The sequence below is a fragment of the Taudactylus pleione genome, unplaced genomic scaffold (assembly GCF_031769625.1).
Source record: "Taudactylus pleione unplaced genomic scaffold, aTauple2 ptg000205l, whole genome shotgun sequence".
Lineage (NCBI taxonomy): Eukaryota > Metazoa > Chordata > Amphibia > Anura > Myobatrachidae > Taudactylus > Taudactylus pleione.
Genome location: NW_028284607.1, coordinates 6,176,229 through 6,192,513, shown reverse-complemented (window position 1 = coordinate 6,192,513; position 16,285 = coordinate 6,176,229). Strand labels below are relative to the sequence as shown.

Here is a 16,285-nt window from a genome sequence, read left to right as displayed (position 1 = left end):
ATCTTCTCCACATCTCTTACACTGCATCCTCTGTACGTATATTATGCTGAATCTTCTCCACATCTCTTACACTGCATCCTCTGTACGTATATTATGCTGAATCTTCTCCACATCTCTTACACTGTATCCTCTGTAAGTATATTATGCTGAATCTTCTCCACATCTCTTACACTGCATCCTCTGTACGTATATTATGTTGAATCTTCTCCACATCTCTTACACTGTATCCTCTGTACGTAGATTATGCTGAATCTACTCCACATCTCTTACACTGTATCCTCTGTACGTATATTATGCTGAATCTTCTCCACATCTCTTACACTGTATCCTCTGTACGTATATTATGCTGAATCTTCTCCACATCTCTTTCACTGTATCCTCTGTACGTATATTATGCTGAATCTTCTCCACATCTCTTACTCTGCATCCTCTGTACGTATATTATGCTGAATCTTCTCCACATCTCTTACACTGCATCCTCTGTACGTATATTATGCTGAATCTTCTACGCATATCTTACACTGCATCCTCTGTACGTATATTATGCTGAATCTTCTCCATATCTCATACACTGTATCCTCTGTACGTATATTATGCTGAATCTTCTACACATATCTTACACTGTATCCTCTGTACGTATATTATGCTGAATCTTCTCCACATCTCATACACTGCATCCTCTGTACATATATTATGCTGAATCTTCTACACATCTCTTACACTGCATCCTCTGTACATATATTATGCTGAAACGTCTCCACATATCTTACACTGTATCCTCTGTACGTATATTATGCTGAATCTTCTACACATATCTTACACGGTATCCTCTGTACCTATATTGTGCTGAATCGTCTCCACATATCTTACACTGCATCCTCTGTACGTATATTATGCTGAATCTTCTCCACATATCTTACACTGCATCCTCTGTACGTATATTATGCTGAATCTTCTCCACATATCTTACACTGTATCCTCTGTACGTATATAATGCTGAATCTTCTACACATATCTTACACTGTATCCTCTGTACGTATATTATGTTGAATCGTCTCCACATCTCTTACACTGCATCCTCTCTGTACATATATTATGCTGAATCTTCTCCACATATCTTACACTGCATCCTCTGTACGCATATTATGCTGAATCTTTTCAACATATCCTACACTGCATCCTCTGTACATATATTATGCTGAATCTTCTCCACATCTCTTACTCTGTATCCTCTGTACGTATATTATGCTGAATCTTCTCCACATATCTTACACAGCATCCTCTGTACGTATATTATGCTGAATCGTCTCCACATATCTTACACTGCATCCTCTGTACGTATGTTATGCTGAATCTTCTACACATCTCTTACACTGCATCCTCTGTATGTATATTATGCTGAATCTTCTACACATATCTTACACTACATCCTCTGTACGTATATTATGCTGAATCTTCTACACATTTCTTACACTGCATCCTCTGTACGCATATTATGCTGAATCTTTTCAACATATCTTACACTGCATCCTCTGTTTATATATTATGCTGAATCTTCTCCACATCTCTTACACTGCTTCTTCTGTACGTATATTATGCTAAATCTTCTCCACATATTTTACACTGTATCCTCTGTACGTATATTATGCCGAATCTTCTCCACATCTCTTACACTGCATCCTCTGTACGTATATTATGCTGAATCTTCTACACATCTCTTACACTGTATCCTCTGTACGTATATTATACTGAATCTACTCCACATCTCTTACACTGTATCCTCTGTATGTATATTATGCTGAATCTTTTACACATATCTTACACTGCATCCTCTGTACGTATATTATGCTGAATCGTCTCCACATATCTTACACTGTATCCTCTGTACGTATATTATGCTGAATCTTCTACACATCTCTTACACTGCATCCTCTGTACGTATATTATGCTGAATCTTCTCCACATCTCTTACACTGTATCCTCTGTACGTATATTATGCTGAATCTACTCCACATCTCTTACACTTTATCCTCTGTACGTATATTATGCTGAATCTTCTCCACATCTCTTACACTGTATCCTCTGTACGTATATTATGCTGAATCTTCTCCACATCTCTTACACTGTATCCTCTGTACGTATATTATGCTGAATCTTCTCCACATCTCTTACACTGTATCCTCTGTACGTATATTATGCTGAATCGTCTCCACATATCTTACACTGTATCCTCTGTACGTATATTATGCTGAATCTTCTCCACATATCTTACACTGCATCCTCTGTACGTATATTATGCTGAATCTTCTACACATCTCTTACACTGCATCCTCTGTACGTATATTATGCTGAATCTTCTCCACATATCTTACACTGTATCCTCTGTACATATATTATGCTGAATCTTCTCCACATATCTTACACTGTATCCTCTGTACGTATATTATGCTGAATCTTCTCCACAACTCTTACACTGTATCCTCTGTATGTATATTATGCTGAATCTACTCCACATCTCTTACACTGTATCCTCTGTACGTATATTATGCTGAATCTTCTACACATATCTTACACTGCATCCTCTGTACGTATATTATGCTGAATCGTCTCCACATCTTACACTGCATCCTCTGTACGTATATTATGCTGAATCGTCTCCACATATCTTACACTGCATACTCTGTACATATATTATGCTGAATCGTCTCCACATATGTTACACTGCATCCTCTGTACATATATTATGCTGAATCGTCTCCTCATATCTTACACTGTATCCTCTGTACGTATATTATGCTGAATCTCCTCATCATATCTTACACTGTATCCTCTGTACGTATATTATGCTGAATCCTTCTCCACATCTCTTACACTGCATCCTCTGTACGTATATTATGCTGAATCTTCTCCACATCTCTTACACTGCATCCTCTGTACGTATATTATGCTGAATCTTCTCCACATCTCTTACACTGTATCCTCTGTACGTATATTATGCTGAATCTTCTCCACATCTCTTACACTGCATCCTCTGTACGTATATTATGTTGAATCTTCTCCACATCTCTTACACTGTATCCTCTGTACGTATATTATGCTGAATCTACTCCACATCTCTTACACTGTATCCTCTGTACGTATATTATGCTGAATCTTCTCCACATCTCTTACACTGTATCCTCTGTACGTATATTATGCTGAATCTTCTCCACATCTCTTACACTGTATCCTCTGTACGTATATTATGCTGAATCTTCTCCACATCTCTTACACTGCATCCTCTGTATGTATTTTATGCTGAATCGTCTCCACATCTCTTACACTGCATCCTCTGTACGTATATTATGCTGAATCTTCTACGCATATCTTACACTGCATCCTCTGTACATATATCATGCTGAATCGTCTCCACATATGTTACACTGCATCCTCTGTACATATATTATGCTGAATCGTCTCCTCATCTCTTACACTGCATCCTCTGTACGTATATTATGCTGAATCTTCTACGCATATCTTACACTGCATCCTTTGTACGTATATTATGCTGAATCTTCTCCACATCTCATACACTGTATCCTCTGTACTTATATTATGCTGAATCTTCTACACATATCTTACACTGTATCCTCTGTACGTATATTATGCTGAAACTTCTCCACATCTCATACACTGCATCCTCTGTACATATATTATGCTGAATCTTCTACACATCTCTTACACTGCATCCTCTGTACATATATTATGCTGAAACGTCTCCACATATCTTACACTGTATCCTCTGTACGTATATTATGCTGAATCTTCTACACATATCTTACACTGTATCCTCTGTACCTATATTGTGCTGAATCGTCTCCACATATCTTACACTGCATCCTCTGTACGTATATTATGCTGAATCTTCTCCACATATCTTACACTGCATCCTCTGTACGTATATTATGCTGAATCTTCTCCACATATCTTACACTGTATCCTCTGTACGTATATAATGCTGAATCTTCTACACATATCTTACACTGTATCCTCTGTACGTATATTATGTTGAATCGTCTCCACATCTCTTACACTGCATCCTCTCTGTACATATATTATGCTGAATCTTCTCCACATATCTTACACTGCATCCTCTGTACGCATATTATGCTGAATCTTTTCAACATATCCTGCACTGCATCCTCTGTACATATATTATGCTGAATCTTCTCCACATCTCTTACTCTGTATCCTCTGTACGTATATTATGCTGAATCTTCTCCACATATCTTACACAGCATCCTCTGTACGTATATTATGCTGAATCGTCTCCACATATCTTACACTGCATCCTCTGTACGTATGTTATGCTGAATCTTCTACACATCTCTTACACTGCATCCTCTGTACGTATATTATGCTGAATCTTCTACACATATCTTACACTGCATCCTCTGTACGTATATTATGCTGAATCTTTTACACATTTCTTACACTGCATCCTCTGTACGCATATTATGCTGAATCTTTTCAACATATCTTACACTGCATCCTCTGTTTATATATTATGCTGAATCTTCTCCACATCTCTTACACTGCTTCCTCTGTACGTATATTATGCTAAATCTTCTCCACATATTTTACTCTGTATCCTCTGTACGTATATTATGCTGAATCTTCTACACATCTCTTACACTGTATCCTCTGTACGTATATTATACTGAATCTACTCCACATCTCTAACACTGTATCCTCTGTATGTATATTATGCTGAATCTTCTACACATATCTTACACTGCATCCTCTGTACGTATATTATGCTGAATCGTCTCCACGTATCTTACACTGTATCCTCTGTACGTATATTATGCTGAATCTTCTACACATCTCTTACACTGCATCCTCTGTACGTATATTATGCTGAATCTTCTCCACATATCTTACACTGTATCCTCTGTACGTATATTATGCTGAATCTACTCCACATCTCTTACACTGTATCCTCTGTACGTATATTATGCTGAATCTTCTCCACATCTCTTACACTGTATCCTCTGTACGTATATTATGCTGAATCTTCTCCACATCTCTTACACTGTATCCTCTGTACGTATATTATGCTGAATCTTCTCCACATATCTTACACTGTATCCTCTGTACGTATATTATGCTGAATCGTCTCCACATATTTTACACTGTATCCTCTGTACATATATTATGCTGAATCTTCTCCACATATCTTACACTGTATCCTCTGTACGTATATTATGCTGAATCTTCTCCACAACTCTTACACTGTATCCTCTGTATGTATATTATGCTGAATCTATTCCACATCTCTTACACTGTATCCTCTGTACGTATATTATGCTGAATCTTCTACACATATCTTACACTGCATCCTCTGTACGTATATTATGCTGAATCGTCTCCACATCTTACACTGCATCCTCTGTACGTATATTATGCTGAATCGTCTCCACATATCTTACACTGCATACTCTGTACATATATTATGCTGAATCGTCTCCACATATGTTACACTGCATCCTCTGTACATATATTATGCTGAATCGTCTCCTCATATCTTACACTGTATCCTCTGTACGTATATTATGCTGAATCTCCTCATCATATCTTACACTGTATCCTCTGTACGTATATTATGCTGAATCTTCTCCACATCTCTTACACTGCATCCTCTGTACGTATATTATGCTGAATCTTCTCCACATCTCTTACACTGCATCCTCTGTACGTATATTATGCTGAATCTTCTCCACATCTCTTACACTGTATCCTCTGTACGTATATTATGCTGAATCTTCTCCACATCTCTTACACTGCATCCTCTGTACGTATATTATGTTGAATCTTCTCCACATCTCTTACACTGTATCCTCTGTACGTATATTATGCTGAATCTACTCCACATCTCTTACACTGTATCCTCTGTACGTATATTATGCTGAATCTTCTCCACATCTCTTACACTGTATCCTCTGTACGTATATTATGCTGAATCTTCTCCACATCTCTTACACTGTATCCTCTGTACGTATATTATACTGAATCTTCTCCACATCTCTTACACTGCATCCTCTGTATGTATTTTATGCTGAATCGTCTCCACATCTCTTACACTGCATCCTCTGTACGTATATTATGCTGAATCTTCTACGCATATCTTACACTGCATCCTCTGTACATATATCATGCTGAATCGTCTCCACATATGTTACACTGCATCCTCTGTACATATATTATGCTGAATCGTCTCCTCATATCTTACACTGTATCCTCTGTACGTATATTATGCTGAATCTTCTCATCATATCTTACACTGTATCCTCTGTACGTATATTATGCTGAATCTTCTCCACATCTCTTACACTGCATCCTCTGTACGTATATTATGCTGAATCTTCTCCACATCTCTTACACTGCATCCTCTGTACGTATATTATGCTGAATCTTCTCCACATCTCTTACACTGTATCCTCTGTACGTATATTATGCTGAATCTTCTCCACATCTCTTACACTGCATCCTCTGTACGTATATTATGTTGAATCTTCTCCACATCTCTTACACTGTATCCTCTGTACGTAGATTATGCTGAATCTACTCCACATCTCTTACACTGTATCCTCTGTACGTATATTATGCTGAATCTTCTCCACATCTCTTACACTGTATCCTCTGTACGTATATTATGCTGAATCTTCTCCACATCTCTTACACTGTATCCTCTGTACGTATATTATGCTGAATCTTCTCCACATCTCTTACTCTGCATCCTCTGTACGTATATTATGCTGAATCTTTTCCACATCTCTTACACTGCATCCTCTGTACGTATATTATGCTGAATCTTCTACGCATATCTTACACTGCATCCTCTGTACGTATATTATGCTGAATCTTCTCCACATCTCATACACTGTATCCTCTGTACGTATATTATGCTGAATCTTCTACACATATCTTACACTGTATCCTCTGTACGTATATTATGCTGAATCTTCTCCACATCTCATACACTGAATCCTCTGTACATATATTATGCTGAATCTTCTACACATCTCTTACACTGCATCCTCTGTACATATATTATGCTGAAACGTCTCCACATATCTTACACTGTATCCTCTGTACGTATATTATGCTGAATCTTCTACACATATCTTACACTGTATCCTCTGTACGTATATTATGCTGAATCTTCTCCACATATCTTACACTGTATCCTCTGTACGTATATTATGCTGAATCTTCTACACATAACTTACACTGTATCCTCTGTACGTATATTATGTTGAATCGTCTCCACATCTCTTACACTGCATCCTCTCTGTACATATATTATGCTGAATCTTCTCCACATATCTTACACTGCATCCTCTGTACGCATATTATGCTGAATCTTTTCAACATATCCTACACTGCATCCTCTGTACATATATTATGCTGAATCTTCTCCACATCTCTTACTCTGTATCCTCTGTACGTATATTATGCTGAATCTTCTCCACATATCTTACACAGCATCCTCTGTACGTATATTATGCTGAATCGTCTCCACATATCTTACACTGCATCCTCTGTACGTATGTTATGCTGAATCTTCTACACATCTCTTACACTGCATCCTCTGTACGTATTTTATGCTGAATCTTCTACACATATCTTACACTGCATCCTCTGTACGTATATTATGCTGAATCTTCTACACATTTCTTACACTGCATCCTCTGTACGCATATTATGCTGAATCTTTTCAACATATCTTACACTGCATCCTCTGTTTATATATTATGCTGAATCTTCTCCACATCTCTTACACTGCTTCCTCTGTACGTATATTATGCTAAATCTTCTCCACATATTTTACACTGTATCCTCTGTTCGTATATTATGCCGAATCTTCTCCACATCTCTTACACTGCATCCTCTGTACGTATATTATGCTGAATCTTCTACACATCTCTTACACTGTATCCTCTGTACGTATATTATACTGAATCTACTCCACATCTCTTACACTGTATCCTCTGTATGTATATTATGCTGAATCTTCTACACATATCTTACACTGCATCCTCTGTACGTATATTATGCTGAATCGTCTCCACATATCTTACACTGTATCCTCTGTACGTATATTATGCTGAATCTTCTACACATCTCTTACACTGCATCCTCTGTACGTATATTATGCTGAATCTTCTCCACATATCTTACACTGTATCCTCTGTACGTATATTATGCTGAATCTACTCCACATCTCTTACACTGTATCCTCTGTACGTATATTATGCTGAATCTTCTCCACATCTCTTACACTGTATCCTCTGTACGTATATTATGCTGAATCTTCTCCACATATCTTACACTGTATCCTCTGTTCGTATATTATGCTGAATCGTCTCCACATATCTTACACTGTATCCTCTGTACGTATATTATGCTGAATCTTCTCCACATATCTTACACTGCATCCTCTGTACGTATATTATGCTGAATCTTCTACACATCTCTTACACTGCATCCTCTGTACGTATATTATGCTGAATCTTCTCCACATATCTTACACTGCATCCTCTGTACGTATATTATGCTGAATCTTCTACACATCTCTTACACTGTATCCTCTGTACATATATTATGCTGAATCTTCTCCACATATCTTACACTGTATCCTCTGTACGTATATTATGCTGAATCTTCTCCACAACTCTTACACTGTATCCTCTGTATGTATATTATGCTGAATCTACTCCACATCTCTTACACTGTATCCTCTGTACGTATATTATGCTGAACTTCTACACATATCTTACACTGCATCCTCTGTACGTATATTATGCTGAATCGTCTCCACATCTTACACTGCATCCTCTGTACATATATTATGCTGAATCGTCTCCTCATATCTTACACTGTATCCTCTGTACGTATATTATGCTGAATCTCCTCATCATATCTTACACTGTATCCTCTGTACGTATATTATGCTGAATCTTCTCCACATCTCTTACACTGCATCCTCTGTACGTATATTATGCTGAATCTTCTCCACATCTCTTACACTGCATCCTCTGTACGTATATTATGCTGAATCTTCTCCACATCTCTTACACTGTATCCTCTGTACGTATATTATGCTGAATCTTCTCCACATCTCTTACACTGTATCCTCTGTACGTATATTATGTTGAATCTTCTCCACATCTCTTACACTGTATCCTCTGTACGTATATTATGCTGAATCTACTCCACATCTCTTACACTGTATCCTCTGTACGTATATTATGCTGAATCTTCTCCACATCTCTTACACTGTATCCTCTGTACGTATATTATGCTGAATCTTCTCCACATCTCTTACACTGTATCCTCTGTACGTATATTATGCTGAATCTTCTCCACATCTCTTACACTGCATCCTCTGTACGTATATTATGCTGAATCTTCTCCACATCTCTTACACTGCATCCTCTGTACGTATATTATGCTGAATCTTCTACGCATATCTTACACTCATCCTCTGTACGTATATTATGCTGAATCTTCTCCACATCTCATACACTGTATCCTCTGTACGTATATTATGCTGAATCTTCTACACATATCTTACACTGTATCCTCTGTACGTATATTATGCTGAATCGTCTCCACATATCTTACACTGCATCCTCTGTACATATATTATGCTGAATCTTCTCCACATCTCTTACACTGCATCCTCTGTACGTATATTATGCTGAATCTTCTACGCATATCTTACACTGCATCCTCTGTACGTATATTATGCTGAATCTTCTCCACATCTCATACACTGTATCCTCTGTACGTATATTATGCTGAATCTTCTACACATATCTTACACTGTATCCTCTGTACGTATATTATGCTGAATCGTCTCCACATATCTTACACTGCATCCTCTGTACATATATTATGCTGAATCTTCTACACATCTCTTACACTGCATCCTCTGTACATATGTTATGCTGAAACGCCTCCACATATCTTACACTGTATCCTCTGTACGTATATTATGCTGAATCGTCTCCACATATCTTACACTGCATCCTCTGTACGTATATTATGCTGAATCTTCTCCACATCTCTTACACTGCATCCTCTGTATGTATATTATGCTGAATCTTCTCCACATATTTTACACAGAATCCCCTCCATTTATTTTACACTATGGGGCCTATTCTTCAACACTAAAATAACGTTTTTAAGGACATTTTCCTTAAATAACGTTATTTTGGTATTCATGTAGCCACTTAGCACAGGAGATATCACAGATATCTCCTTGCTAAGTTCTCCTGCATTAATTTCCACACTCCCCATACATTAGTATGGGGATGTGGAAATTGTGGTATTCATCAAATTCCGAAAATTATAAATTTTCGGAATTTGATGCAGTTACTATTCGCCACTGTGAGGTGGTGAATAGCAGGTGAAACTTACCTGTATCCGCGTGTGCAGGTCCCCCGACAAGTCCTTCCAGCGCTCTGCTCCGTCCCCAGGCTCCGGAGGCTGGTTGGACATGTGTGCTCCCCAGCAGAGCAGAAGAAAGTTTAGACAAAAAAAAAAAAAGTTTTTTTTATTTTCTAATCTGTCATGTGGTCTGCTGGGAAACCACATGACAGACCAGCAGGACGGAGCCGGAGGCTGTTTTGCGGACAGGTAAGTCGGGGGGGGAGGTGAGCGGAGGGGCGAGGGGGGTGGGGGGGTACACAAACGTAACGCATCTGTAGGCAGTGCTGCGCATGCGCTGGTTTTACAGATGTAACAGCGCATGCGCAGCACTGTTTCCAGATGCGATAAGGGAGTGTAGGCAGGGAAATGTATCTATTTCCCGAAGAGCTGTCATCGCAAAAATGACAGCTTTTCGGAATAGATACTTATGGAGAGGTGGAATGATGAATTCCACCTATAATTAGGTAGAACTCCATGCGAGTTCTAAACCTAATTATCTCTAGAGAATTTTTAGGTTTAATGAATAGGCCCCTGAATGCCTTAAATATATCTTACACTTTACCTTATTCACAACAAACAAAAGCTCTCTATTTACTACTCTGGGCTCTATTTATCAACATTATTTTTACTAAAATAATGTGAAAAAGGGTGTTTTCACACCCTTTTCACATTATTTTAGTATCACCTATAGTTATTACTTATTTTAGTAAAGCAGATCGCATTTCCCATAACTGTAATGGGAAATGTGATCTGACCATAGTTACTAAAAATAAATGTGAAAAAAATACCGGGGAAAGCCCTGTGACAATAACGCCACCTGGAGGTGGCGTTATCCAGGGTCTCCCCCGGTTACCGGCCTCCTGCCCTGCTCTAACGGGGAGAGCAGAGTCGGGAGCCGGTCCCAGTAATCAGCTGTGTGGTCTAAACAGACCGCAAGCTGATTACTGTAAAAAAAAATAGTAAAAAAAAAAATTACTTATCCAGGGACCGGTGATCGGGCCTCCGGTGATGACTCCCCTCCGGTCAACTGGTCTCCCACAGTGCACTGCTGCCCGGTCATCAGGTGATCAGGCCCCAGTGCAGTATGGGAGATCACCTGACCGGAGGAATGGAGGACATCACCGGAGGCCTGGAGCATGCAGGTAAGTGTAAGTAAGGGAGAGGGGGGTCGCGAGGGGGGGCGGGGGGGTCGCGGGGGGTCCGCGATCGTGGAGGCGGGGCTTAGTGCCAGGGACGGGGCTTATCGCCGGAGGGGGGTAGCAGCGGCGACCGGTCGGCGCATGTGCGGGCACTTAGTCACGGTATTTTTTGCAAAAATACCGTGATAAGGCTCCGAAGGGGATTAACAGGGACAGAGCTTTATCGCAAGCTCTGTCCCTGCAAGGGATTTGTAGTAAATCCCTGTGATATTGCCTGAATTCGCAATGCGAATTCACTCGGTAATATCACACTACAATCTGCATTACCAATGCGGATTTTAGTAAATAGAGCCCTCTGTGTGGTTACCCTGCTCCCATCAGTGATATATAACCACCTCAACACTGCATGAACTGTTAATTAATGTCTTTTACTTTAGGCAGACATGTTCTCAGGGGCCATTTTTATCCAGCAAGCCATGAAGATCAATATCTACATAGCCATTGTAATGCTGCTGCTAATCACAGCTGTGTACACTGTCACAGGTGGGTGCCACTTATAACCCTTACCAAACATGTTCCCATGCGTTGTATATTTTTACCATCACCTGAGCCTCATTATACCATTTTTTTAGAGTAGGGGTGGGCAGTAAGCGGCCCCCCAGATGTTGTAAAACTACACATCCCAGCATGCACTGCCACAGTTTTGCTATTTGGCCAGGCTAAAATGTTGCAATGCATGTTGGGATTTCTAATTCAACAACAGCTGGAGGGCCGCTTATTGCCCACCACTGTTATAGAGCTATGAACTTCATCTAATAATGTTCTATGGCATGTACCTTTTACAGTACCTAATGATACAACTTGTATGATATTTAGGGCTCTATTTATTATCATTATTTTACTAAAATAAAGTGAAAAAGGGTGTTTTCACACCCTTTTCACATTATTTTAGTTTCACCTAAAGGGCAATTGGAGTAGAATTCATAAAATTCTACTCCAAGCCCTAATTATCACTTATTTTTAGTAATCAGATCGCATTTCCCATCATTGTAATGGGAAATGCGATCTGCCTGGTAGTTACTAAAAATAAATTGTGAAAAAAATATCGGGGGAAGCCCTGTGATAATAACGGCACCTGGAGGTGGCGTTATCCAGGGTCTCCCCCGGTTACCGGACTCCTGCTCAGCTCTAACAGGCAGAACAGAGCCCGGAGCCAGCCCCAATGATCAGCTGTGTGGTCTAAACAGACCACACGCTGATCACTGCTTCAAAAAATCTATATAGTGAAAAGAAAAACTTACCAGAGTCCAGGGACCGGAGATTGGGGCTCCGGTGATGTCCTCCCTTCGGTCAGCTGGTCTCCCATCATGCACTGGTACCCGGTCATCAGAATGTCCAGGTCCCAGTGCAGGATGGGATGTCAGCTGACCGGAGCCATGGAGGACATCACTGGAGCCCAGATCACTGCAGGTAAGTGCAATTAAGTGAGGGTGGGTTGCGGGGGGGGGGGGGGTCGCGATCATGCGGGGCGGGGCTTAGCGACGGGACGGGGCTTAACGGCGGGCGTTCGGCGCATGCGCGGGCACTCGTCACAGTATTTTTTGCTAAAATACCGTGACTAGTGTGTGGAGGGGATTCGCAGGGACAGAGCTTTATCGCATCTCTGTCCCTGCAAGGGATTTTTAGTAAATCCCTGTGATATTGCCTGAATTCGCAATGCGAATCAGTCGGTAATATCACACTACAATCTGCATTCAAAATGCGGATTGTTGTAAATAGAGCACTTTATATCATGTAAGAACATTTACTCTCACACAACAGTAGCCATGTACTTTCATGATACTAGTATTAGGGAATGCAATTAGAGCAGATAGTTCAGCAAAATACGACATACACCCTCATTATGATTTTATTTTAATGTAAGTCCTTTATACGAATAGTCCTCTTCAGGGTATTCAATCTTGGTCACTGGTAGTCTATCTGAATAATACTCCTATTTTCTGCTTATGCTTACACTCTGACTGTGCTTAGGAAGTAGTAAGTCTGTTTTATGCATCCTGATTGCAGAATACTTTAAGCAAAGTAATCCTTATGTGTTACTGTATGTGCATACTGGCAGCATTATACTCTTATTGAATGTAGGGATTTGCAGTCTTATCTGTAACGTTATCTATATTCTGGTGCTTTATGTCAGTAAATACTTTCATGTTGTGTAAATGCATTTTTATGGGCTCTCCTATAGACATCTCCTGTTATTCTATGGCATTGAAGGGCTTATAGGATATTTTCCTGCCCGTAGGGCCACACCTGGGAGGCAGATATGAATATAAAAACATGTTACTGGGGTAATCTGTATCCATGGACTTAGAAGAAATGTTGACGTGTGGTTGATCCTGTAGTGAGGAGCGGTTATATCTGAGCAGAGCACTTATCACACATTATCCTATCATAAAATAATAGTTGCTTGCAAATATACAAAGGTCACATGCATTGTGCACTTGCTGCAGCCCTCTGTAAGTACTGTATCCTAGATGCACTCTTCTAAATACGCCATAACCGAGTAGTGTCCTAATCCTCTGGGGTCAGAAATATCTTCAAGTTATTTGTCACTCTAAATTCAAATAATAGGTACTTTTCACTCCCATTACCTGGCATATAAAAAACCCAATATGCTAATACAGTGATACAGATCAAGGCACAGTTGCTGAATCTAGCCATCATCTAATTCATAATCTGTTTAGATCAAATAGACGTACTTGTGTTGCAAGCAAAAATAGCCAATAGGATAGTAGATTTTACCAGACTAATGAAAATAAACTGGATTCCCCTCAATTCTCCCCCCCCATTCTGCTGCAAATCAGAATCTCCGTCTATTTTGGGTATTACATTCTTAAAGCATTTTCCCCCTGATATTTTACTCCTCAAATGCCCTGGACTAAAGCATTTAGGGGGAGATTTAGCAAAGATTGGCAAGAGATAAAGTACCAACCAATCAGCTCCTAACTGTCATTTTTGAAATGCAGCATGTAATATGACAGTTATGAGCTTATTGTTTTGTACTTTATCTCTCTCCAAGCTTATGATAAGTCTCCCCCTTAGTATCCATCTTTGTTGGTTCAGTGCAAAGTTCTTTATTCTAATTCTAGAACACCATGGCCAGTGTCCAATTAGCCTGGATATATTTTCGATGACGAAAAACAGGGATTTCTTCTTCAGGGTCCATAGGGCTCCATAAGGAGACAATGGGTGTAGGTGGGACTTGGAGGACCGGACACCAACAGCAAAGATTTTTCAATCCTAGGATGCTCCGGTCCTCCCCCCTATACCCTGCCCACAGCCTGAGGGCAACTCAGCTTCATTGGTGTCCGGCAGGAAGTGAACCACCATTATAACAGTGGGGCTGATATTAAGCAGCCAAGCTTATTTTTATGATTTACCTTTCTTTTCATTTATTTTACTACTGAACAGCAGCGCTAGACAGTCCTTTGGACGTCTGCACTGCTGCTCCATCTCCCCTCCGTGGTGCCGTGACACCAGCCCTTGGCTCGGTACTCCCAGCGGGGCTCTGAGGGGGACCCAGCTAGCGAGGCTCCTCAGACCCCAGACTGCAGCCAGGACTCAAGGGAACAGGTAAGGCGGATCCCCGCTTGCGGTTACCTGCGTCTTTAAGCGCAGTCTTGCCTCTGGTCTCAGGAGACAGACCAGAGGCGCTGATGTGGACACCTGTGTGTCTGGGACTCCACTAGACCACCAGAGCATTACTAGCACTGGTGCAGGGCACTGTTTAAGGCCAGGGAACCCGGTGGTTAATGTCAGCATAGGGGAGAAGGCGCTCTCCCTGTGGCCCCTCCCCCAGCTCAGGGCACCATTCCACTGCGGTCTTGTTGCTCCCTCACCGTCCACCCCCTCAGAGACGCACGCCAGCCATTTTCTGCATTCAGGCCCCCGGGAACGCTAGGTCCAGTCTCCTTGTATACCTCTCCCAAGGGCCATTTTTATGCAGCACTATATTCTGCCAGCCACTGCGGTTTGTGTAGTTGATTTTAGTGCCCATTGCAGTTATATTGCATATTCTGTATTGTATGTGACTTGTGCTAGTGCTGCTGTCTGTTTTCTTTTTTTCCTATTACTGTCAGCTTATACCTTTGCCTTTATTTCACTATAACCCTGGCATACTATGGTATAGGGGGTTCATTGTACCTCACATCTCCCTATATTTGTGAGGACTATCACATACTATATATCGCAGTTGCGCACTACACTGTGCCATATTGCACATACATCAGGGTTGCTCACTGCACTGTGCTAGATTGTGTGTTACATTATTTTTACAGCCATGCCTGGCAGAGACAAGAATAACAAGCAGCCTGCTGCTCCCAATTTGGTATCTTGTAAGTCCTGCTCAGCAGGCTTAGCTTCAAAGGACCTCATTCAGGATAGTCTTTGTGCATCTTGTTATACTGCCCCGGGCCCATCAGCCCCGCTGTTTTCTCCTACGCTGGGCTACTTTTTCACAGGTGCTAGCAAAAATTGCAGACCACCTAGCGGTCCCTGTGGTAGCTCCCCCTATGGGATGGCCACAACGTGTACTGCCTGCAAAACCTTTGCCTCCCCTATGAGTAGCCACGTTTTCTACCTCAGTGCAGAGTCTGGTTAATACCTCTACA

At 40.5% G+C, this 16,285-nt stretch overlaps 1 protein-coding gene across 3 annotated transcripts in view; it reads left to right on the top strand.

Moving 5' to 3' along the window:
- Nucleotides 1–16,285, top strand: part of LOC148518005 (sodium/glucose cotransporter 1-like) — a 153,928-nt gene that overhangs the window by 102,181 nt on the left and 35,462 nt on the right. For all 3 annotated transcript variants that reach the window (XM_088477969.1, XM_088477971.1, XM_088477970.1), the window contains exon 6: nucleotides 12,056–12,161. In XM_088477969.1, coding sequence (XP_088334095.1) covers nucleotides 12,056–12,161 — 106 coding nt within the window. The remainder of the gene's footprint in view (nucleotides 1–12,055; nucleotides 12,162–16,285) is intronic.